Below are 24222 nucleotides of genomic sequence, written 5' to 3' on the forward strand. Positions count from 1 at the left end.
TAAAGCTCATTTGTTCTTTTATTTCTAGCAGACATCATGTAACAGATTCACAATTTTTTTTAAAAATATACATTTTTGTAGCTGTAACATTTAAAAAGAAAGACAACAGGTATCTTTTTTTTTCTTCAAGTAAAAAAAAAAATACACAAACTAAAGTGAGAAAGAGTGCTGAATCAGATGATATACCCGTATCTGAATTTAAAATACTTTCATTATTTTCCCTGCCTTCAAACAATTACAGTACATAAAAAAATGAGATGGGAACAGAAGCATACAGTACAAAGGGGTCAAAAGAATTCACAAAGCATCAAGTTCCAACCTGTTATTAGCACCATTACTCTTTAACCACACAGTACGCTTTACTCTTTCCATCATTCAGTTTTTAATGGAAAAAAAAAGAAAACAGTCGAGGCGTTGTGCCACAGACCTGTCTGTGTGGGCGGGATTGTCTGTTACGCAGCTTCCATTTAGTGTTCTCCCTTTCTCAGAGATAATGTTAAGAACATTTTGGAGAGTAATGCCTTGACGAAGACGTTTTTGAAAGGACTCCCAGCGATGAGTTGAAAGAAGGCGAAGAGTTGCTCATACATTCACCTTTGCCCGCCTGAGCCGACACCAGAGCATCGGACCAAAGCGAGAAACCAAAGAAAGAATAAGGAAAGAAAAAACAAGACTGCATTGCAAGATTGACAGAAATTGCATCAAATCTGTTTAGCATATTTACTGTATATAACACCTGTAATGTAAGATATACCGCCATGTTATTTATATATTTATACCTTCACTTCTTTAATATTATTTCATAACACTGATTAAAAACCCTGCAGTGAATACTTTCATTCAGGAGTGTAGGACAATCATGACATAAAAAGAGTGAACAGACGAATGTTTGATTGTCTCACACAATGTCTTCAGTGTATCTGTTGGGAGTCATCCGGAAATCCTTGAGCTGTTTTTTCTTTCCAGAGCTGGGAAAGGTTAGGTTAAAGGAAAGGCAAAGATCATGTGTCAATTTGCGATTTCTTTTTATGTTGTGATCCTTCCCTGCAACCCTACCTTGAAGCCTCTCCATTGTTTTGTCTTGGCGGTGGGGCAACAGAGACAAGGAGGGTGTGTATGTGCATGTGCAAGTTTCTACTGCCACTTCACTAGCTTAGAGCCTCGAGGTAAATCCAAAGGTTTTTCATCAGGTCCGGTTAAAGGAAGGGTGTCCGGTGCCGACCAACGCCGTTTCCGGCGACACTGCTGATCCCTGGCCGGAGGCTCTGCAGCCAGAGCGCGCTGAAGGACCGGGGTGGGAGCAGGTGCTTGGTGAGGAAGAGGGGGAGGAGGAGGTGGGGGTGGCATCTCCTCCCTGTGAGAGCTGCTAGATTCCCCGGTAGCTTTGGATGGGAGATGGGGGCGATGCGTTCTTGAGCTGGTGCGCACCTGTGTCCAGTGAGTTTGGTTGGGTGTGGGGGTGAGGGCCAAGCATATGTCACCCTCTGAGAGCTGGCGGCAAGGCAGGCCATAAAGCTGTGTGGTTCTCTGGGGAGAGCAAGAAGACCAGCCCCTGTCTTGCACAAAGAACGGGTATTCCACCAAGACCTTCAGTGACTCCTACACAAAACCACAGAAAAAACACAAACAGAAAATATTGGAGCCATCCAGTCGTACAGTTTTGAGCCAGATACAAGCTCAGACGAGGAAATGCAAGACATACTTGGATCTATATGTCTGATAGTGGATTTCAATTCATTTTAACCCTTGTGCTATCCTATGGGGTCCAGATGACCCCATCCTTACATTGACGTGTTCTCCCTACCATGACAAAGGTGGATAAAGGCGAAGAGGATTTCATGTAATCCATGGACACCAGTGAAGATCACAAATCATTGAAGAAAAAAGGTTTGGCGCACTGTCTTGTGGGGTCCAGATGACCCAAATGTTAAAGTGCCTAGGATATCACAAGGTCAAATTAATAAATGTAAAAATTTTCTTTATAAATGTCTTTCATCATGAGAAAAAGGTCTCAAGAACATGGTTTAAACTCCAAAAACACAATTTCCACCAGATTTGGTTTTAAACTGATTTACTAAACTATTTCACCAACTTCATGTAAGGTTATGTTAACAGAAAAATCTGTTCCTCTTCCCTTTTGTTCTGCTTTTATTTATTTATTCTATCTTATTGTTTTGCTGGATTGGTATGCAGCATCAAAACTGTATTTATGAAAATAAGATGTGAAGCAGCACTGAAGCATAAGCAATAAGCATCAGATGAAACTCAGCAGGAGATTTGCTATAAAGACAGGACTTAAGTTAGTCAAAAATTGCAAAATAACCAAATTTTTTTTGTAGATTAATACAGGTAGTTATTTTCCTGTTATGCATATGCAATTATGGATAAACTTAATCCAACTTTGTAGACTGACCTGAGTATTACGATCTGTGAGGTGCAACTGCAGCTGGCTGAAGCCCTGTGCACTGCTGGGCGATATCGAAAGCACAGTGCATGTACTGAGGTGGAATTCTGAGGATGTGTCTGCGCTTCTCAAGAAGTCCTCGGTCCGCAGCTCCTCCACCCGCTTCAGCCTCCCACTGGCCAGCTCAATCAGAGATCCTTTGGTGAAGTGAGGTAGGAGTGCAGGGGGAGATCTGTGAAGGGTCAGGGATGGGCTGTGAAGACGGGAAGGAGATGATTCGGTTCCCCTGTTGCATTGTCTCTCACGCTCATTGTCTTTGTCTTGGTCTTTGTCGTGATGTAGTTGCTTCTCTTTGTCTTTGCTTTGTTCTTTGTCCCTTTTTAAGACTTTTTCTTTCTCTTGGTCTCGGTCACTGTCCGTTTGTGACCTCTCATGGCTGTTGGGCAGACCCGGGTGTAAGTGAGGAGAGTTCCTTGGATTGTGCTGTCTTGGGCCTGGCTCTTTGTGCAGGTTATATGGCGGAGTTTCTGAAGAGCTGTAGAGAGGGTAGGTCTGGACCTGAGGATTGGGGTGGGACACTGATCCCAAGGAGTAGTAAATTTGGGCTTTAGTTTGTGTGGTCCCCATATAGTCTGAAAGCCCCCCTCTGCCAGGCCTGGGATCCGGTCCGAGGGGATGGGGACTGGTGGAAAGTAACGCCATACTCCCTTTCTCATGCTGATGTCTGTCTAGCACAGAGGAATGAGACTCGGGGGTCTCCTGGGCTTGAGAGTCTGACAGGAATTGCCTTCCAGAAAGAACACGGGCTGTCAAATCCTCATGTTGCCTCCGTCCGCCATTAGCATGGGAACTGTGTGGACTGACATCAAGCCTGGATCTGTTGTTGTTGTCGCAGTATTCTCCTGTCAGCAGAGGTCTGGAGGCTGAGGCAGTCCTGCTACCTAGCCCATCCAAGCCATTAGGCCTTTTGTTTAAGTACCTGGGTCTCACTTCTACTAAGTTTGGATCTTGAGAGTACAGATAGGGAGGGTTAAACAAATAAGAAGGAGAATAAAGAGAGGAACAGTAGTCCCGCCGACCACTGTTAAAGTAAGACCACATCTCCCTGGAGCTGGCAGGGTAGGGAGTCTTGAAGGAGGGGGACGGAGAAGACGATGGAGAAGGAGGCAAAGATAAGGGGGTATCCCCTCTGAGCCACCTGGAGTGGTGGTGCAAAGGTGCAGGAAGTGGATCGTCTCTCCACGTTGGAGACCTCGAGTTCCTCCTCTCACCCATTTGCCCAGAAAAAAGGGGAAGGGAGCCAGAAGGTGAGTAGTTAAGGGGCCATTGTGGGGGTACAGGAAGGCCTTGTGCTGATGGGGGCAGGGGTGTGGGACTATGCAGAAAATGGGGATTTGGATTAGAGAGAACTCTCTCTCTGTCGCAGGCCTCTCTGCTTCCTTCACCTCTCCCATTGTTTGTCCGACTCCGGAGAGGCACAGGGGGTTTAAACTCATCTAGGGGGACATAGTGGTCCGCTGATCCTTGCCGAGACTCCCTCTTCTTTGGAGGGAGACACTCTTTGCTGCGGTCAGGGCTGGGATTCATGTGTGGGCTCCAGCAGCAGTAGGGGCCCCCTTTGTGTAGGTGTAGGCTAGGTTACATGGGCCTCACGGGAGAACGAGGGGCACAGGCAGATGGGAAGGCTGACACACAGCATCACTATCGGATCACTATTGATGCCTTTGTGTCAATGCACCGCTTACCTACAAAAAAGAACACAAGAGGGAAGGAAAGAGAAAAAAGTTTAGGCAGAAAAATGAGAACGTGGCGCCTGTTACTATATTTCTGCACCATGAGACAACTTAAAAGCCTGTGGGACAATCGTGACATAAACAGAGTAAACAGACAAACGTTTGACTTATCTCTGACTCTTGTCTCGCTTAATGCACCCTATAGTTTGGTGCGCCTGATGCTATGTTCACACCGGGGACTTTCAATGAAAAGTCGGGCTTCCGCGTTCAAAACTCTTGCATTTATGTGTCGCTATGCAAGTTTTTAAGTCTGTTTTCAGGCGCACAGCCACTGAACACGCCTTGAATGTTAAACAAGTTGAACTTTGACCAACCAAAAACTCAGACTTAGTAATGACGTATGGGTAGCATCCTTTGTAAGAAGTGCCAACCATCTTTCATATATCAGAATAGAGCTGTGAAAAAGGCTGTGAAGGGCCTGTGAAGTAAAAGCCTGGAGCAAGATTGACCAGATTTCGTGTCAAACCTCTTCCAACTGTGAAGACTTGCACTAGTTTTGGGTGGCAACAGACCGGTGTGATCACCATTTGCTAAAAGCGAGCTCAAGAACCCGCGCTTAGCACATTCTTGAACACGCATAACCATTCATAGACCATTCATTAACTGTGCACATTATAATTCAGTGTACTCTATGGTGCGGAAAATACAGTAAATATTTAGCCTTCAGTTTGGCCACACATTATTGAAACAGATGGGAAGAAAAGTATTTCCAATTCTTTTCTCCAGAAGACTGAACAAATAAGGAGCAGTTAGTTGCTGATAGCTGTAGCTAATTAATCATTACCTATGTGCAGGGTGCTGAAACTACTCAACTTGCTAATTTCATTAAAATGCACCACTCCCACATGTTGGCTAAAAATATTTTAAAGCCAGAGAAGTTCAGAGGTATGTTTGCAATGAGTTGGCATAAACATCACTTCCTACAGAGGCAGTGCTGTTTGTGTGTACCGGTAAACACACACACACATACACGCACATAAAAGGCCTCCCAGCAGGAGAGTTTTCATCCTTGACTCTCTGGGGATGATTGGAATATGTAGATTGTTTTTCTGCAGCACTTCTATAAACCACCCCCACAACATCCTCGGGTGCTCTCTGTATTCTATATAAGCTTACAACTGACACCCCCGCCCTGCTCTCTTTCAAACACATAAAACAACAGAGAGATACTCCCTCAAGCTGCAATATACACATTGCCATTGATGGGTAAATCCATTGACCTCCCAGAAAAAGCTCACTGAAACACCTGTAGATGCAAAATATGTGTTTTTACCTTTAACAGGTGTCACATTGGGGCTGCAAGGCAACTTTTTTGCCTCTTTTAAATCTAAAAGTGTCTACGTAATGGCAAAAAACATCAAATGATCTCAGTTATCTTCAATCCGCTTTAGCTGTATTAGAGAATAGTTGCCTTGGTTCCTGTTCTGTGAAATATAGTTGATCTGTTTGAATTGTTCTTCAAAGGTATATAAAGTGTTCTTTTGAAATAATAGATCATCTTCTACTGCTGCTTTGGCTGTTGCCTGTACACCATAGCGCTGTACAGTTACTGAGCTCCACACTTGCCAGCAAGTATGTCAACTGCCGCCAACCAACTCAATGGCATTTCATTATATACCATGCGTCACCATGGCAACTAAATTCACACAAAATATAGCCTTATATATATACACGTATATATATATATATATATATATATATATATATATATATATATATACCAGTATATATACATATATATGCTCACAGTTAGGGAGTAAAAATGTAAAAATTGTATGACAGAATAAATGGAACAAAATTAACACGTAATCAAAAGCTATGCTAGTGGAGTAACCTTAAGTAGGAAATAAAAACGGATTATTTAGTTCAGGGACTCATCTACTCAAGACAGATGCTCCAAAGATGTAACATTACCAATTCAGGAAACTATTGATTAACTCTAGCCTTTTTAGCCTAGTTAATTATAAACCAGTTAAGAAAAGCCCTCCCACAGAATTTATCATTGTCTCTGGAAGATTGTTGTGTCTGGAGAATTTCATTATGCATTTGATGTTTTAGTCTCTGTTAGTTGTGGCATGCTTTTTTCCAAATCTCAGCATGGTGCTTGCTGGACTCTTCCAGAATCTTAGATTATGCAATGTGTGGATGTATGCAACACGTGTCACTGTCGGTCAAAGAAGCAGTTGTCCTTTTGCAAAGCTGTTTTGACTAGATCAATAGCAGGCTTTGCGAGGAACATAGAGTCAAGTAGAGAGCTCTTGCCAACTTCTCAATAGTCTTAATTTTGTCCCTTTCAGTGTGCCATATGGAGAGGCGGGTACACTGTTGCTCATCAAGCTACTTGGTCCAAAAACAGAATAAGTGTTAGAGTGGAGCAAGCTGTTCGTGCATCTGACTGGCAAACTGAAAACTGGTTGGTGAGAGGAGGGGAATTCATTGTCCACAGCGGTGACTGGATGGATGTAACAGAGCAGATCAAAACAGGCTGTGATGCACATGAAGAATACACAATGGGTTCGTACAAACATAAAGAGTATTTAAAAAAACTTTGAAAATATTTTTGTAACCCTCAGTTTTTTAATTTTCAAACTCGAAAGTGAGCTTTTGTGGATTCCTTAAGCTTAAACACACCATGTCGTTATTAACCTTACCTATGCTGAGAGCTAAGCTTTTGAGTTAAAAGAAGTCTCCACAGACCAGGAGGAGACAGAGTTCTTCCTTAATCAGATAAATAATTTAGAAAAAAAAAATGTTTTTGTAAATGACCTTATAGATAACAATGAAGGCAAAGCCACTGTTGAGTAAGATTCTACTTTAAGACCCACTGAAGTAAAAATTAAGTTTTGTTGTTTTTAGCATTTTCTTTTCTCATACAGGACATAAATAAATAGGCTCAAAATTTCTGAGTATTTATTTATTCAAATCGTTTTTGAATCAGAAATTGAAAAAGCTTGTAGGTGTGTCGTAGAAGCTTCCACGGCAACCACAAGCTGCCTGCTCCACTCCATTCCGATGCATCCACATGCAGACAAATAGATCCATGTACGTCTTTGCTTTCCTCATCTGAGCTGGTATCTGACTCAAAACTGTACGGATGGATAGTTTAGACATTGCTCGCCATTTTGTTGCACCGGTAGTATAAGTTTAAGGGTGTGAGGGGCTGTAAGCTAGCAGGAGAGAGAGTACACAATTAAATGATGGGATATGGGGGCAGGATTACTCTGCATCAACAGTCCCTGCCCCAACTCAGAGGCGAATTTCTGATAAACTCCTACCGCTCTGTAGCAACCATGTCCAAAAAACGGACGCAGCTTTTTTGATTTTGGCTAAAAACGGCATTATCATAATTATAAGACCAGTGGGAACACTTTAAAAAAGATTATTGGAGTGGGACTTAAAAGAGCACACATCAGCATTATCATATGCAATGGCATCATTTTGAGTTTGTCAAAAGAAGATTGTGGTAGATTCATAAAGTAAAGTCAAGAACGAAAGTCTGTTCCTGATAGAATGATACACAATGTGCAAATTCCTAGGCACCTTAACATTGGGAGTTGGGTCATCTAGACCCACTAGACAGTGCTCTGAACCTTTTTTTCTTCAATGATTTGTGATCTTCACTGGTGTCCATGGATTACATGAAATCTTTCCACCTTTAGCCACCTTTGTCATGGGAGGGAGAACACGTCAATGTAAGGGTGGGGTCATCTAAGTTAGCTCAAGGGTTAACCTGCAATCCTAAGTGAAAATTCAATATGAAATTTAATGTATTAATTAATTTAAAAATGGTTTTCATGCTAACATAACAATAACCATCTTTACCATGAAGAAAATCATGACTAAAGTCGGAAAAAAAATACTCAGCCTATGATTAGGATCTACATGGATTTTCCAATGATGATTTTATTAAGTCTAGGTTTGATAGAATATTTTTGAATGAGTACAAATTAAAAAAAAAAAAAATTGGTTAGCAAATTAGTTATCCAAAATTATCAACAAAATGGCTTTAGGCCAAGGCCAGTAACAAATTATGAAAAGTCTCATTACTTTATTTTTTTTCAACGTTTTTTACACATTTGTTAATTTTCTTTAATATAGATCGTCATTTAAATGAAAATTCAAGAACAATCCATTTTATTTTTTTATTTCTGAAAGTGTCTGTTTATTTCTGAAGGTGTCTATTTGACTGATTTACTTTAATTTCCATTTTATTTGGACATACAGGTAGTCACTAGAATAAAGAAAAATTAAAATAATGGAAACATTGTTTGCTTTAGTTTAATTTTTCCTAAAATGACCAAAAAGAGCAAAAAAAGATGTTGTAAACTTCAGAAGTTTTCAAAGGAACGTTCTGAAGAACAGACGGGTTCCTTTTTACCCAGAAGTGTTTATCTGCAAAATTGGCCCGAACTTATATTTTTTCAAATGTGTTTGTCCTTAGATGACTCTTACATCTTCATGAATCTGACAGCACTTCAAAAAATGCTGTCATGACAAATTGAATATAAATTCATGGGGGGGGGGGGGGGGGGGGGGGGGGTAAAATGTGCATGTGGAGGAGTTTCAAGAGATATGTCTAACAAAATACTCCTACACCATGTAGAAATACATGGAGTTTTATACTATAACCAATTACATCATTTATGGTGGCATAATTTTGCAAACACTTTGGTGAAGTTTTTCTTTTTTTTTTTTTAGAATGAATCCTGTTAAAAAAAGTTATTTAAGTAAGATTAAAAAAATGTTCTATTTGTATAAATAGTCCCTCTGAATTCACGCAACATTTCTTTATCCTGTCGTTTTTTTGAAGCTCATATGACCACAAACCTCAGGAAACACAATTACAAAATACTATTGCCTCCTCTTGCCTGTTATTTCCCCAACAAAAGTTAAATTAAACCTTAAAATGCAATAATTGGAAAAAAAAAAAAGCCACCTCAAAGAGAAAGGTGGACAGCAAGCGAGATCTCGCAGTTGGTTGCTGGTGTGAGACTGACCTGGGTTCAGGTTGAGCAGACGTCCGAGACTTAGCAGTCATTCATATCCACTCCTGAGCTTCTTGCTCTGCTACAGTGGGTCTACACAGCCCTGCTGTTGCTGGTCCCAACACCCGCAGACAGCACAACTTCCAGCTACACCCTGCCTCTGATCTCTGAGCGCGTGAAAAAAGAAAACCCGCGAGCCCACCAAACTGAAGGAAAAAGCTGAGAGCTCGATACCGTCTCTGTTGTTGTGCATGTGAGCATGTGTCTGTGAAGAAAGAGTGTGTGCTTGTGTGTGCAAAGAGCTGAGGAAATGAGTAATATCTAGCAGTGAGAAACATGTCTGCTATGCAGAGCCACACAGGCAGACCAGTTGCTGCTGCCGCCCACTTGCTTTAATCACTGTGAAGGATACAAGCATGCATACATAACACACTTACTAACATGCATATACATTTATTCATGAGTATTTGAACTCAGTTGTACAAACATCTTATATTCTGACTATATTGTCGTTTTTATGTTGCATTTTTAAAATAAATGTTGCCACCTCAGAACCAAAAAGAGACTGAATGAAAGAGTAATCAATGCATTTGTCTGATGAAGGTGTTTTTGAAGACATGCAGGCGTGTAAAGAAAAGGAGGAATGCTGGGAGGCAAAGAGACATTTGGCGAGAGACAGGGAGGGACACGGTAACAGGCTCATCCAACACACAATCTCAGATTCAGGCTTTCGCTGCTGCCTCTGACTCAAAACTGAACCTTACATCCATCCAACACACACCAGCAAACACTACTGTTGTTTTTTTTTTCTCTTTATCTGCAGCTTCATCTGAATGAGTATCCTTTGTTCTCATCACAGCACTTTGTGAAGAAGCTGCTTGTTAGAAGGGCTTTTATGAATACATTTTGATCTGCCTTTACACCCGCACACACCTGGAAACACACACTTACTGATGCTCATTCGAAAACAGGAGCACTGCAGGGGAGCTCTGAATGATCTGCTTCACTGAGTCAGGCAGTACGAGTGTGATGTGTTGGTATTGCTGCTTCGCTTTATCAGGACTGTACTGGTGAGTGTTCATTCACAGCAAGAAAAACGTCAGAATTGTCTGCACAGAAAGGCCGGCAGAAACCCAAACTTAAAGAAAAAATAAAAGTCCATTGATCCTTTCGGAGTAAAGAACAGGCTCTACACATAAAACAACAGATCAAAAGTTACACTTGTCTAACTTTTCAACCACAACAAAAAAAGTCACATTTTGAGATGTGAGCACAAAACCGTGCTTAAAGGCCATAAAGAAATGTTCCTGTAGCGAGGCGACAGCTGCCAAAAACATCTGCTTTGACATTTAGGTGAAGGTTTCTTTTAGATTTTCAAAGTGAACACTGATTGAAGATGATGCACGCTGAGGTTGTGTGGGCTTGAGTGCTGTCTGCGCCAGCAAGTTTTTTCTGTGTGGGAACCAATTCATGGAAATGCCACAATTAATGTACAAGTTCTTCAAAATACTGCAGGTATTTACCGTGGTAATTGGAGCACTCGGGGCAGTAACCCCCAAGCTGGAGGAGTGGCTACAACAGATACCTGGAAAGACCTCAGACCTCTCAGTCCAGAAAAGTGCAGTGCTAGGAACAGCTAAGATACTCAAGCTCCGAGCTCCCCTGTATGTCTCCGTGGTGTAGGAGTATTTTGTTAGATATAAATCGCATAGTATCGTAAATTGCATATATAGAAACGCCCCACTGACCCTTCCGCAGGTTGTTTCTTACCCAAGCTCAGGTCCTTTACCTTGGAGCTTGAGGCCTATACCTATATAGCGCTTTACTACCTTCTTGGCGGCTCTGCTGCCGAACACTGGCGTCAACCTACCACTTGAAAAGAGAATTGCCTACCATGCACTTTTCTGGACTGAGAGGTCTGAGGTCTTTCCAAGTATCTGTTGTTCGAGTGCTCCAATTACCACAGGCACCACCGTTGCCTTTACTTTCCAGGCTTTCTCCAGTTCTTCTCTGAGTCCCTGGTATTTCTCCAGTTTCTCATGTTCCTTCTTCCTGATGTTCCCATCGCTTGGCACTGCCACATCCACCACAACGGCTTTCCTCTGTTCTTTATCCACCACTACAATGTCTGGTTGGTTGGCCATTACCATCGTATCAGTCTGGATCTGGAAGTCCCACAGGATCTTTGCCCTCTCATTCTCCACCACCTTTGGAGGAGTTTCCCATTTTGACTTTGGGGTTTCCAGTTCATATTTTGCACACATGTTCCTGTAATTTTTTAAGTCTAATCTATCTATTTAGAAATGGACTATATATATATATATACAGTAAACCCTTGTTTTTCGCGGGGGTTACGTTCCAAAAAGGACCCGTGATAGACAAAATCCGTGAAGTAGAAACTAAGACACATCTATTTTTTTTTTTTTTTTTACAATTATTATACAATTAAATACTCTATTATACATTGAAAAGAAAGAACAAACCATTTTACCGGCTCAAACATTTGTTTCACTAATCATAGTAATTTAGAAATGTTTTTTTTTTCAACAAATAACTTCTGTACTGTACTGTCAAATAATAATTTTAATCGTCGATGTGAACAAAGGCTTCAAATCGTGGAGATTAGCCCCGCCCACCGGGACCCGAGTAATTGGATTAAACGGGAGAAAATTTAAAATGATTATGAAAAAAATACAAAGTACAGTCGGACAAATAGTGACTCATGTGTATTTCACTGCTCTTCAGACTGAGCCGCTGCATCCTGACACCGCTCTGCAGTGTTTTCTTCTTTTGTAGCCCGCGGTGCAGCTGTGTTTGTTCGGGAGAAGAACATAGTGATAGGCAGTTGTTGTCGCTCTTTTTTCTATGGGTTTTAGAGAAACTCGAAATTGCAAGATGATTTGCACGTACGTAATGTTAATTTGGCAAGCTGTTTTACGTACGTGTGCATATTAAACTGCAACGTTATTGACGCACAGATAGAGAAGAAGCAGAGTGACTTTTTAACCAATCAGAATGCAGAACACAATGCACGATGCAAATCCGTGAAGTAGCGAAACCGTGAAAGGGAAACCGCGTTATAGCAAGGGATCACTGTATATATATATATATATATATATATATATATATATATATATATATATATATATATATATATATATATATATATATATTAAAAAAAAAACGCCCCTCTCACCCTCCGCGGGTGGTTTCTCCTCCAAGCTCGGGTCCTCTACCAGAGGCCTGGGAGCTTGAGGGTCCTGCGCAGTATCTTAGCTGTTCCTAGCACTGCGCTTTTCTGGACTGAGAGGTCTGAGGTCTTTCCAGGTATCTGTTGTAGCCACTCCTCCAGCTTGGGGGTTACTGCCCCGAGTGCTCCAATTACCACAGGCACCACTGTCACCTTCACTTTCCATGCTTTCTCCAGTTCTTCTCTGAGTCCCTGGTATTTGTCCAGTTTCTCATGTTCCTTCTTCCTGATGTTTCCATCGCTTGGCACTGCCACATCCACCAAACGGCTTTCCTCTGTTCTTTATCCACCACTACAATGTCTGGTTGGTTCGCCATTACCATCCTATCAGTCTGGATCTGGAAGTCCCACAGGATCTTTGCCCTCTCATTCTCTACAACCTTCGGAGGTGTTTCCCATTTTGACCTTGGGGTTTCCAGTTCATATTCTGCACACATGTTCCTGTATATTATTCCAGCCACTTTATTGTGGCGCTCCATGTATGCTTTCCCTGCCAGCATCTTACACCCTGCAGTTATGTGCTGGATTGTTTCAGGGGCCTCTTTGCACAGCCTACACCTTGGGTCTTGTCTGGTGTGGTAGATCTGAGCCTCTATCGCTCTGGTGCTCAGGGCTTGTTCCTGGGCTGCCAGGATGAGCGCTTCGGTGCTGTCCTGTAGGCCAGCCCTTTCCAGCCATTGGTAGGACTTCTTGATATCAGCCACTTCAGTTATGGTCCGGTGGTACATCCCATGCAGGGGTTTGTCCTCCCATGAGGACCTGTCCTCCAGCACTGTATCCTCTGCTCTCCATTGCCCTAGACATTCACTGAGCACACTGTCAGTTGGGGCCTTGAGCTTGATGTACTCATGGATCTTGGATGTTTCATCCTGGATAGTGGCTTCTACGTGGCCACGATAGTGGCTTCTATATATATATATATATATATATATATATATATATATATATATATATATATATATATATATATATATAAATTGTTATATATAATAAAAACAGAAGAAAAACCACACATTTTTCTTCTACAAGTGTTTGAGGAAAATGCAGTTAGAAAAAAATTACCAAAATACAGACATCCCACACCTCTGAATATTATAAACCCTTGTGCTCTGTAATACCTACATTATAATAATTACTGCTTATGTGCTGCAATTCTATGTAAATGTCATGGTTTGTGATTAATTTAGGCTCAACAGTCCAGTCATACTAAAAGAACAGGATATAAAGGTTCCTTAATCACAGAGTAAATACTTCATTATAGAGCAAGAGAAATGACTGTAGGGTTTTAGTTATCATGCACACTTGAATATTTCAAACATCACCGATAGAACAAACACAAGCAAACATCAAGATGAGGAAACACAAATCTGAGTCACACCGTGCTGTAGAAATTAATCATTAATGATACCGCAAAGTCATTTGGTGTATATTCTTCCTCCATCTCTTCTCTTCTCATCTGTCTTGATCTGTGGTGCTGCACTGTTTGAATCTTTCCATCGCTCTCTCACAAAGGCAAACATGCAAACAGGGTCAGACCTCGACAAGAAAGGTCAAATGAGTCAGTCTGCATTCAACAAATCGCAGCTGAGGAAGTAAATGGAAGGCAAACAGGGCCTCGACAGGTAAGGCTCTGCAGAGCATTTTACCGGTCTGCCTTTAGGACTTCATTACAAAATACATCCTGTTTTCATTTTTTGTTGTTTTTTCCCCTAATTTTTCTCCCCTCCCTCTTCATTGTTCTCATGTGTAGCCTCGTATTGGGTGTCCGATCACGTTTCAGGCTGATGGTGGACGTCTGATGCAGCAGAAATTTGTTGCTGAATGTAACAGATCTGAACAGAGAAAGGAGAGGAGTAGAGGGTTTTTGGACTGATGACAAAGCAGACAGACCGACACAAAGTCAGGTATTTAACTCTAACATAGATTATCTCAACTATTAGCAAGAGGTGGACCGATAAAGTGATGAAAGGGAGGCGACAGAGGAGGCGGAGTACTACGTTGGCGGCTTACTCTACAAGAGCCTGGATAAGCTGATAAAAGGACGGGGTGATAGCTTCTTGGGCAAAAGGCCAGGTCAGCCTTCAGAGCCTTGACCTTCAGCAGTATGAGCCAGCAGCCCGGCCTCAACCATAATGAGGATGAGGTTGGCTCAAAGGTTACGCACGTGTGAATGTGAAATTGGAAGCAAAAACAATAGTGATGTTTTGGGGTGAGCTTCCTTCACTCGTGACTCCAAAGTTGCAAAAATGTTTTCTTAAAAAAATGTGACTCCTTGTGAATTCAGCAGAACCTTCCAACTTCTCGAGAAAATAAAAGTTCCTTTTTTAAGAAAAGCATGAGAAACTGAGTGAACAGGGAGAGGCCTGTCATGTATTGCTGGGTTAATCCCCATGAATCCTAACTGGTACGGCCTAAGGCGGGCTTAGTATAGTTCTGGGAGGAAATCCCCCTATGTGGTGGTACAGGCCATTAGTCTCCAGGGTATAAATAGGGCAGCTATGGCTCCTTAAGCTGGCTTTTACGCAATATCAGTTAAAAATATGACTCGACTAATTACATGCAGGTCAGCCTGTCAGCAGAAGCAAAAAAAATGCCTCCACCCCATCTTCCTGTTCCTCCGACATGCTCTACACACAGATGCGTGCATGCACGAGTCAACACAAAAACACGAGGAGCATATCACAGACACTTTTGAGGCTGACGTTTTCTTTTTTTCTTTCAGTGTTTTAAGCTGAAAATTCTGGGTTTTTCTTTAAAACCACTGTCTGTGATTGATAGTCTTTTGTGTAACATCTGAATCAGCTAGAAGTCAAACCACAAAGAGCTGACCTTGGTTTCGGTTTGTAGGTTCCATGTACATCACAGAGAGATAAAGCCCATACAGTAAACTTCAAATGTGCTACTATAGGTTATGGTGACAGACAGCCACTCTTATGCAATAGTTTGATGTCACGCAGGCTGATGCACTGTCATGCTTTTGATTTTCTTTTTTCTTTTTAATTTGCACCATACTTATTCCTTTCCCGAATGAATTATTCCACATCTTTGCAGGCATTTCCTCACTGCATGATCGTTAGCACTCGTAATCCAGGGCTGTGATTCAGTCAACCGACGTGTTTGTGTGTGTAAATGAGAAGAGGAACTATGTTTGCCTCCAACGACTTTTTTTTTGTCTTTTTGCCTTGGCCCCTTGGTGAGTGTCAGTCAAACTAGGTTTCTGCTGGCTCTGTGATTCAGCAGCAAAATGTCAGCAAGGTGTAAGCAAACATGACATCTCCACGGAGAGAATACAGCCCGGCTTCTCGCCGGTCGCTCGAGCGGCATTCATTTATATAGAAACTGTCTAGACTGGCTTCACTGATACTGTCTGAGGTGCTTTTTTTCACTGCCAGTGTTCAAGGCAACATTGCTATACAGTGCCATTTTTGCTATTTCTCCACAACCCCTCCCACACCAAATCTGCCGCCACAGTCACATTTATTTACTCCACACATTCCCTGAGCGGTTTGTTGCACAGGATTCGGTATGTAATGTGGAAACATAATGTTCAAAAAAGAAAGAATCCTGATGGAATGTTGAAGACAAAAGACATTACATAAAGACCAAACATTGGCTTTCTGGGCATCATCAGCACACTGGGCTGCAGGCTGTCTGAGATGTGACCCGCTTCGTACACTAATACCAAAACCAACACTGAGTAATCTGTCGTGTTTGTGTGCGCAGCTTCTACTTTTGAGAAGCAGTTGACATACTTGTAATGGCCTCTGTAAGGAGAAAGATAAGCTAGCCTGAAAAACTGTGGGTGTGCGTGGTGGGTGGCAGGGTTTAAAGGTCACTGACCCCGACTGCAGATGAAGTACGAAGAAGATGGAGCGCATACTGCTTCATCATGAGGTTAGCAGGGGGAGCGAATCATGACAGCGCATAGCTGACAGATTGGACACACTTACCTTGACGTGAGCGCACGAGCTCACCACAGATCTTTGTTTCATGTTAGTGTGTTTGAGGAAAATCGGTTTCTTTCAGGACATCGTCAACAGCAGGTGTGTCTGTCACCTTTAAGTAGTCTGGCACCGCGTCAGGTGTGTTCAAACACTTGCTTCTGTTTGGGATTATTCATCACACTCCTGGCTAAGCTCCCTGGCCAATTCTCATGGCACTCCAACAGGGACAGTGCTGAAATGGGAAAAGTGGCCACACAAGCCTCTTTGCTGCTAACTGATTTATGATCTGCTGCATCTTCAAATGAGAATGTCTAGAACCGTGTCGCCATGACAGCTGACCGTAAATTATTCCTTAAAGATACGGATTAAATGTTGACCTGGAACCATATGTGGACATGCAGCAGATGTAGTGTATATGCACCAAAACAACAGAAAAAGAACTGTTTAAAAAAAAAAAAAAAAGGAATAGTTTGAAAATGAAGTAAAGATGTAAGATATACTTGGCACTTCTTGCAAAAGTATGGGTAATATGCATTAAAGTAAATCTTGACAAACCATAAACAATATCTACAATGGTGCAAAATGCCTGCCTGCTTCGATGTTCTATTGCCATATATAGCCTGAAAAAGTGCTTCAAAAATTGCCAAAGCATCTCAAAACAAGCCGGAGTGTGTCTCAGACTGATTTCAAACCATTCCTGGTTTAGTTTCTGTGAATCAGAGAGTGTAGGCTTATAAGTGTGATGCAACTGCATGCCAGTAGTGCTGACTTATGAAACTAAACTCAGATATTTCGGGGGTAGGAATCAGCACTTGGGCCAAACTTGCAACATGTGTGCAAGTGTTGCTGGAATGAGGCAATTTTTCTACATTTTCATTTATCCCTTGTGCTATCGTAGATGACCCTCACCACTCACAAATCATTGAAGAAAAAAGGTTCAGCGCACTGTCTAGTGGGTCCAGATGACCCAACTCCTAATGTTAAAGTGCCTAGGATAGCACAAGGGTTACTTAAAATACTTTTCCGTAAAACTGTGCCTGTAAACTGTTGCACACAGTCACATCCCAGTCATAATAATAATAATAATAAACCTAAGCCTTAATTGGAGCAAGAGTGGTCCAACAAAATATTATTTTGATAGGCAATTCATACATTTCATTAAAGCTTGTGTTTTTCTTTTTTACTTTAATTGTTACTCTTAATACTTTACAGATATATTTTCTTTGTCTCATCTCTTCTTTTTTAAAATGTAGCTGGCTTTTAAAGATTTCATAAAAAAATATTATTCTGGCTTAATTATTATTTTTTATTTATTTTGATGATTAAAACAAGTGGTTAAACCTTGTAACATCAATAAATATTTTGTATAAATTTAAAATGTACCATGAAGGTTTGCAGACCAGTTGGATGCAAAGTGTTAAATGTTTGACTTTCTTAGTCACCAGATCACAAAAACTGAGATTTTGCTAATTTTTTAGAGTATTTTGGTATAAATCTTTTTTTTTAATATAAATTAGGCTCATGTCAGACAGGTTATAGAAGTACATCCCCCCAAAGTGAAGAATGGCTGTGCTGCTGTCTCAAAGAGGATGTAAAACAAGCAAAGACATGCTGTGGGGGTCTACTCTCACCCACAGGTGTGACTGTGATTGAAATGTCAGCTGCAGTCTGCTCATGCATTTTGCATTTTTAATTATTTTTTTCCTCACAACATCATTGTAATCTAGAGGAGGGAACCGAATGATTGCAAAAATAAATGTTTGGACGAGCTTTTGCAGGATTAGAGATGATGTGAATCATTGAGTAAAAGCAGAACTCTCTTAAAGCCACCTCATGACATTAAGACCCACGAGCACACATTCACTGATTCGTGCAATCATGCAAATGGCTAGTCTCAGCACCAAAGTGTACTTCACTCTTATAAGTTTCCCTTTCTTTGTCTTTCACTTTCAGTCTCCCCACCCCACCCACTCCTGGTCTCCCTTGTCGTCTTTCCCTCTCACTCATCTGTGTGGCTGGTTGAGAGCATACACTCAGCGTGGGTGAAAGTGCTATAGAGTAGAGTATATGACTGCTAACACGAGGTGCTGGGTGTGTGTGTCTGCTTGTCTGTGTGTTGCTGTAGGTGGGGAGGCACAGCAGGGCGTGAAGGAGCGCTGTGATAATGACAGGCCATGCATTATATAACATGCAGATTGCATAAGGAGAAGATTATTTTAGGTCCAGATATTGAGGATGTATAAGTAATTTTTTTGTCCTTTTAAAAAAACGTTATGTGGGTGAACAGCATTCTGTGCACCTCTAACTGTACGGTTGTGCAAAAATGTTCTGGAAATGTATTCATTTATGTGTTTTCTTTCTAGGAGCGTGTAGGTGGAAGAAAAAGAAATTATATTATGTGTTTGTAAGAAGGGGGCAACACTGCTTTCAGATTACTTTCAAAGCTATCTGCATATTAAAAACAAGTATGTGGGAATGTTGGCACTTTCGTATACAGTGTGCATAAGGGTGTCTTTACTGCAAGCTCCCACTCATTATCACTTTTAGACTTCAGAGAGATCCTCCTGAAAAGTGCTGATTCTCCTTGCCGGGTGAGAAGCAACCAAACAGCCTTTTTGACAGGTTTGGAGATGGAAGGCTCGCTCCCATTTTGGACAAGCTGTGAGTCTCCCTCCACGGAAGGTTATTGGACCTACAGGATGTGCTGTGTGGAGTCACAGAAGCGAGATACAGTCTCCGTGTGCTACTGCCTGGCTCCATGCATGAGTGTGCCCCTGTAAAAATAGACCTCTTAAAGGGCCAGCATCCACTTAACCCTCTTCCTCAAGAGGTCTGTTTTCCTCCTCAGGATGACACCAGAAACATGGGATGTACTTCTAATTTAACTAACATCCTTACATTTCTGTGTCAAAAAAGATTGAGAGTTATTTACAAGTGCACATAGGCGGTTATTGAAAATCACCTATTTTATTGGAAGTTGCTAAACCCAGCATGAACCCCTACAATCAGGGCTTTGAAGAGGCACAAATATCCCCCTGATATTTCAGGACATTCTTGATTAATTGCACAAACATCCAAAAATAAGTTCTTGCAACACATTAAACACTTCAATGCAGACATTAATACAAGCGGGCAGACAGAGACACAGGACTTCCTGTACGCTCCACCAGCTCATTCTTATGACTGAAATAAGTCAATTAGGTCTGTGGGGACAAATGTTGTACGTCTCACTTGAAGGATGTCTGTAGCTGTGAACTGTCTGAACCTGTTAAAAGCTCCAGCATGCAGCATACCGGTATGACTGCAGCAGAAGGACAGTGCCTGCTGGAATAAAAATAGACATACAGAAATCATAATTGTGCTTGCTGGTGGACTGAGTCTCCATCAAGAACGGCTAGAGAAAAAATAGAATTTGTGATTTTTTTTTTTTTATGACGAAACCTAATAAACTGCTCAGCTCTTTTGGCAAATGATGCAGAAAGGAAGTAAATGTGAGCTTTTGAGTTATAAAAGTTGAGGGAAGTTATTTTGCTTAACGTTTATGCATGTTTTTTAGATAAGAAGTTAGGTTACAGTTGCTCTGTAAATTTACCTCCACTGAACACTCTGTCACCCATCTTCCGCACACCTCAGATTCCGGTTCCCTAATCCTTTCTTCAAAATGTTCACACCCCAGCCTTTCCAGTCTCGAACCCATCCTTCCCAGTAAAAGCGGGCTCCTTGAGGGCCCCTCGGCTATCTCTGTACCAGAGCTATTTAAGCCCGCTGCTCTGATTCTGAAAAGCCCTGATCTCGCCGTCAGGCTGAGTGATAAATCTCCACCTCTTTGTCTGTCTTTTTCACACACTCGTTCACACACTCGCTGACTGTTATTGTCCTCCGTGCACACAAACACCCACACACATGCTGACTTACATGAGTCCCTGCAACACACTTCTTCACACACACAAACACTTCAAACATATTCTCACAATTAGAGGAGCTGACTCAGAGAAAAGCCGAGTACCTGCGCCAACTCTGGCTCCCGTCTGGCAATCACATGCTCCATTCAAAGTTGCCCAATACACCTGTGCTCCCTCTTTCCTACTCACACACATACACACACACACACACACACACACACACTTAGAGGAGGTAGAGCTGTGGTCACATACCTTGCAGGGTGCCATGGCGTAGCAGGTATCTGAGTTTACTAACGGGATAAGAGGAAGGCAGGCACGTCGGAATATCCAGTTTGGAGAGTGTGAGCCTCTTCCTCCTTTCTAATGCTCAGTCCTTCATCCTATTCCTGCCTCCCTTCCTTCTCACTCTCTAAACGCCTCTTTGCTCTGCCTCTCTGTATCTCCCTCTAAGTGTGCCGTTTCTCTCCCCGGCTTGCCTGATCTCTCCAGCACCCTCCCTCCCTGTCTCTTTCCCTGCTATCTGCTGCACACCTCCTGCCTTAACTTTGTCTACTCCTCTTGGTGAGTCTGTGACGAACAGCGGCATTTTAGAAGTTCTTATTTCCTCTGCCTGCATGCTCTCTGTCGCTCCCTGTCTTTTTGGGAGTGTATAATTAGACAGCGGTAAGGCTCATTGTGGGAGCTCATGTTTGGCTGACAGCCCAGTGACTTCACTCATTAACCTCCCTGGAGCAGCAGAATGGAGCAGCCCGTAGCTGTTGCGATTAGCTGCAACACCTCAGCCTGCTTGCTCGTCAGCCAATCCCAAGTAAGAAAGAAAAGGTGTGATCACGGGAAGCAGATCTTTGCAGGTAAAGAAGCCAAACATAACAGGTAAGCACTGGCATGCTGTGGTAGGTGAGCTGCAACACCAGCTGCTCCAATCTGACACATAATGAGAGCTTAATCGCTGTCATGGTAGTTCTCCTTTCGACCGAATCGCTTGTTCATGATTCGCGTGCAGCTGGCATCATGTGCTTTTCTTTTAGGCACAAAACCACAAAGGAGCACTCACGCGACTGATAATGAAAAACCGCGAGGTGTGGGAACATCCTGCGTAATGTACCAATAAGTCATATGCTCTCTTAACTGTACCCTGTGCTCCACTTCCCATCACGTATGGCCTGAAACAAACCCTGTGGAGGACTATATTTTTTTCTTTGCAGGAACATTAAGAAGCCTTTAAATAAAGTTCTCCATTTAAAGGCCAAAGTTTTTTTATTCATGTAAACCAGGAACTGTGAATGCTTGTTAATCCACTTTTTAAAAATCAAAATTTATTATTTATTGTTTATTTTTTTTCACCTGTGAAACAATTTTCTTAATCTCTAACAGGCTTTGTTTTTAATTGTTAAACAGTACTAAAGGCAGAGGCGTCCAAACTTTTTTTGCAAAAGGGGGCAGATTTGGTGAGGTGAAAACGAGGGGGCCACCTGTCTTTGAATCCTTATGTTAATGTTAATAAAGTTCACATTAGTTAATATTCATATTTGAAAACCAGAACTAATTTATCATTAATTTTATGACAGGAGCATTCGGGCCGGTGGAAATTTGAATGTGAGCTGTATTTGGCCCATAGGCCAAACTTTGGACATGCCTGACTTGAGGACTAAATACTTCAGTATGTTAAAGTTTCTACTGATATTGCACTAACTTCAATAACTTCATGTAGATGAAATAATCCTCCTTTTAAAACAAGACCTAAACAATCAGTTAACATCTGAACCTTTGTTCAAAATGACTCGTGTTTGTGTGTTTATGAGTGTCATTTAGAAATCCTATTTTAAAATTCTGGTTACGAAATGAAAAATCAGGAAGATATTATTTCTTAAACTTTGTTTTGTTGGAAGCTGGATGTGTGCCGGTAATCTTTGAAAGAAATTCAAAGAAAGAGCACTTTGTGCTTTCCTGTTAACCATCGTCAGTCCTGTTCAGCCACCGAACATGCACCTTGATCCATTTTGATTCAAAAGCAAAAAGGCAGCTAACTTAAGACTGTCGTGTCTGCGCAAAGTAGAAGCACTTTCAAATCTGAATTTATTCAGGTAAATTGAATAGAATAGAATGCAGAGAATCTGAAGAGGAAAAACCTTTGAAATTCCTTCAGGATGCAAAATAAATAGTGAAGTGCAAGAAAATGTGGTTCTGCTGTTTTCAATGTTTTAGATAGTTAATAAAGTTTGCAAATCAATTTTGTTTTAGTTGATAATTAACTTTATTTTGATAAACTTCTTGTTGCATCCAGAAACGTTTGGGATTAGTCTTCCCTGACATGAAAGGGATTCGCAGCAAAGATCGTATATTATTATTAATATTAATGTCACCAAAGAATGTACACTAAAATCTTTGCCTGAGGACCCACTCTGGTAAAAAAAATTATGCTTTAACATGTTTTTGTGACATTTTTCTGATGCAGAACAAATACAAACAAAATTAAGCTCAAAAGTACGGAGCCCGTGTCCTGACATTAAGATATAAAAATATATCTTTTTCCCACAGATTAATATCTTGTTCCCACAGATTATTATCTCGTTCGCACGAAATACTATTCCGTTCCCACAAGATACTATTCCGTTCCCACAAGATACTATTGCGTTCCCTCAAAATACTATTCCGTTCCCTTGAAATGATTAACTCGTGCTTTGCAGCCAATCATTGGCCAATCACCGTGTCCCTGTGACCAAGATTTAACAACAAGACCAATGATTGGCAGCAAAGCATGCTGGGAAACGTGACGTACTGCTATTGTTGTTATGCTACGGGCTAAAGGTAAGTGCTTTAGGCGAAGCAGCCAGCTTAATATGACATATTTCAGATTTTAATCGAGACAATAACAGATCGACCATTCTTGCTTTTTATTTTTACCCCTATTGCATGCTCACAGGGACACGGAAGTAGCGGCAGGAAGCGGCTTTTGCAGCAAGATGACTGAGGCCGTACCAGATCATCATCATCATGTGTATGAACGTGAATACGATGGATGCTTTTGTGCTTTTTGAAATAAATAAATCTGTTCTCTAAACATCCTCCGTGTCTTCAATGCAATGTAATGAGACACACACAGATAGAAATGTGAAGGTATCTGCTGTAAATCTATGACGTAAATTAATAACAGGATATGATTGGCTAGTCAGTTAGCATGTAGCCTAATAGCCTTCGAATGTAAAGCGACTGACTGCTAAAGTTAATAAAAGACAAGTCCTGAACATTATTATTCCTATTCGACCCTAAACTACAATATGAGCTGTCTGTCAACCGACCAGCCAGTTGCCCATCAAAGAGCTCTGCGGCGGCGCTAGTAGTAGCCTAGCAGGAGCTATCGTATGACAAAGCAGCCTAGTTATCATAAATCTTTTGATATTTTTCTTATATTCATTGAGACGGTAATAAAGTGATCATTTTTGTTTTTCATGTTCCTTTTTTGAACGAATATGGGTCACAGAGACACGGAAGTTACCGCTGAAAGCGGCTTTTGCCGGCGTACAGAGAGCATATCCGCGTGAATGACTTATGACATGAATAATTATTGCGTTCGAACGGATTAATTATTGCGTTCGAACGGATTAATTATTGCGTTCAAACGACATAATTATTGCGTTCCCACGAGTTAATCATTTCGAGGGAACGGAATAGTATTTTGAAGGAACGCAATAGTATCTTGTGGGAACGCAATAGTATCTTGTGGGAACGGAATAGTATTTCGTGCGAACGAGATAATAATCTGTGGGAACAAGATGTTAATCTGTGGGAACAAGATATATTTTTATATCTTAATGTCAGGACACGGGCTCCGTACAAAAGTACATCTATGAGAATACATTTATTCAAGTCATTGTGAATCAGGAGCAGACGGAAAATAAAATTGTTGGAAAAAGCTTGTAGGTGTGACGTGGAAGCTTCTCTGG

General features: G+C 41.4%; 1 protein-coding gene across 2 annotated transcripts; it reads right to left on the reverse strand.

Annotated features, from left to right (window-relative positions):
• LOC105354405 (ataxin-1-like) lies at nucleotides 1-22718 on the reverse strand. 2 transcript variants are annotated; one of them, XM_011477303.3, is made up of 3 exons: nucleotides 20531-22718; nucleotides 2414-4149; nucleotides 1-1599 (listed from the first exon to the last, which is right to left on the reverse strand). In XM_011477303.3, exons 2-3 carry the CDS (start codon nucleotides 3989-3991, stop codon nucleotides 1135-1137), a joined length of 2043 nt encoding a protein of 680 aa, XP_011475605.1. In that variant the 5' UTR covers nucleotides 3992-4149; nucleotides 20531-22718; the 3' UTR covers nucleotides 1-1134. The 2 variants fall into 2 exon arrangements, with proteins under 2 accessions (XP_011475605.1, XP_011475606.1); XM_011477304.3 differs by lacking the exon at nucleotides 20531-22718 and adding an exon at nucleotides 9195-9635.
• Between the last annotated feature and the right edge of the window lie 1504 nt (nucleotides 22719-24222).

Source organism: Oryzias latipes, chromosome 7 (assembly GCF_002234675.1).
Source record: "Oryzias latipes chromosome 7, ASM223467v1".
Lineage (NCBI taxonomy): Eukaryota > Metazoa > Chordata > Actinopteri > Beloniformes > Adrianichthyidae > Oryzias > Oryzias latipes.

What these genes read in the sequence shown, in the direction of transcription:
- LOC105354405 (XM_011477303.3), bottom strand. Translation starts at nt 3,991, where the DNA reads ATGAATCCCAGCCCTGACCGCAGCAAAGAGTGTCTCCCTCCAAAGAAG. An exon ending in TCACAGATCGTAATACTCAG is followed by an intron (nt 1,600 to 2,413) that starts GTCAGTCTACAA and finishes GGTTTTGTGTAG; the next exon opens with GAGTCACTGAAGGTCTTGGT.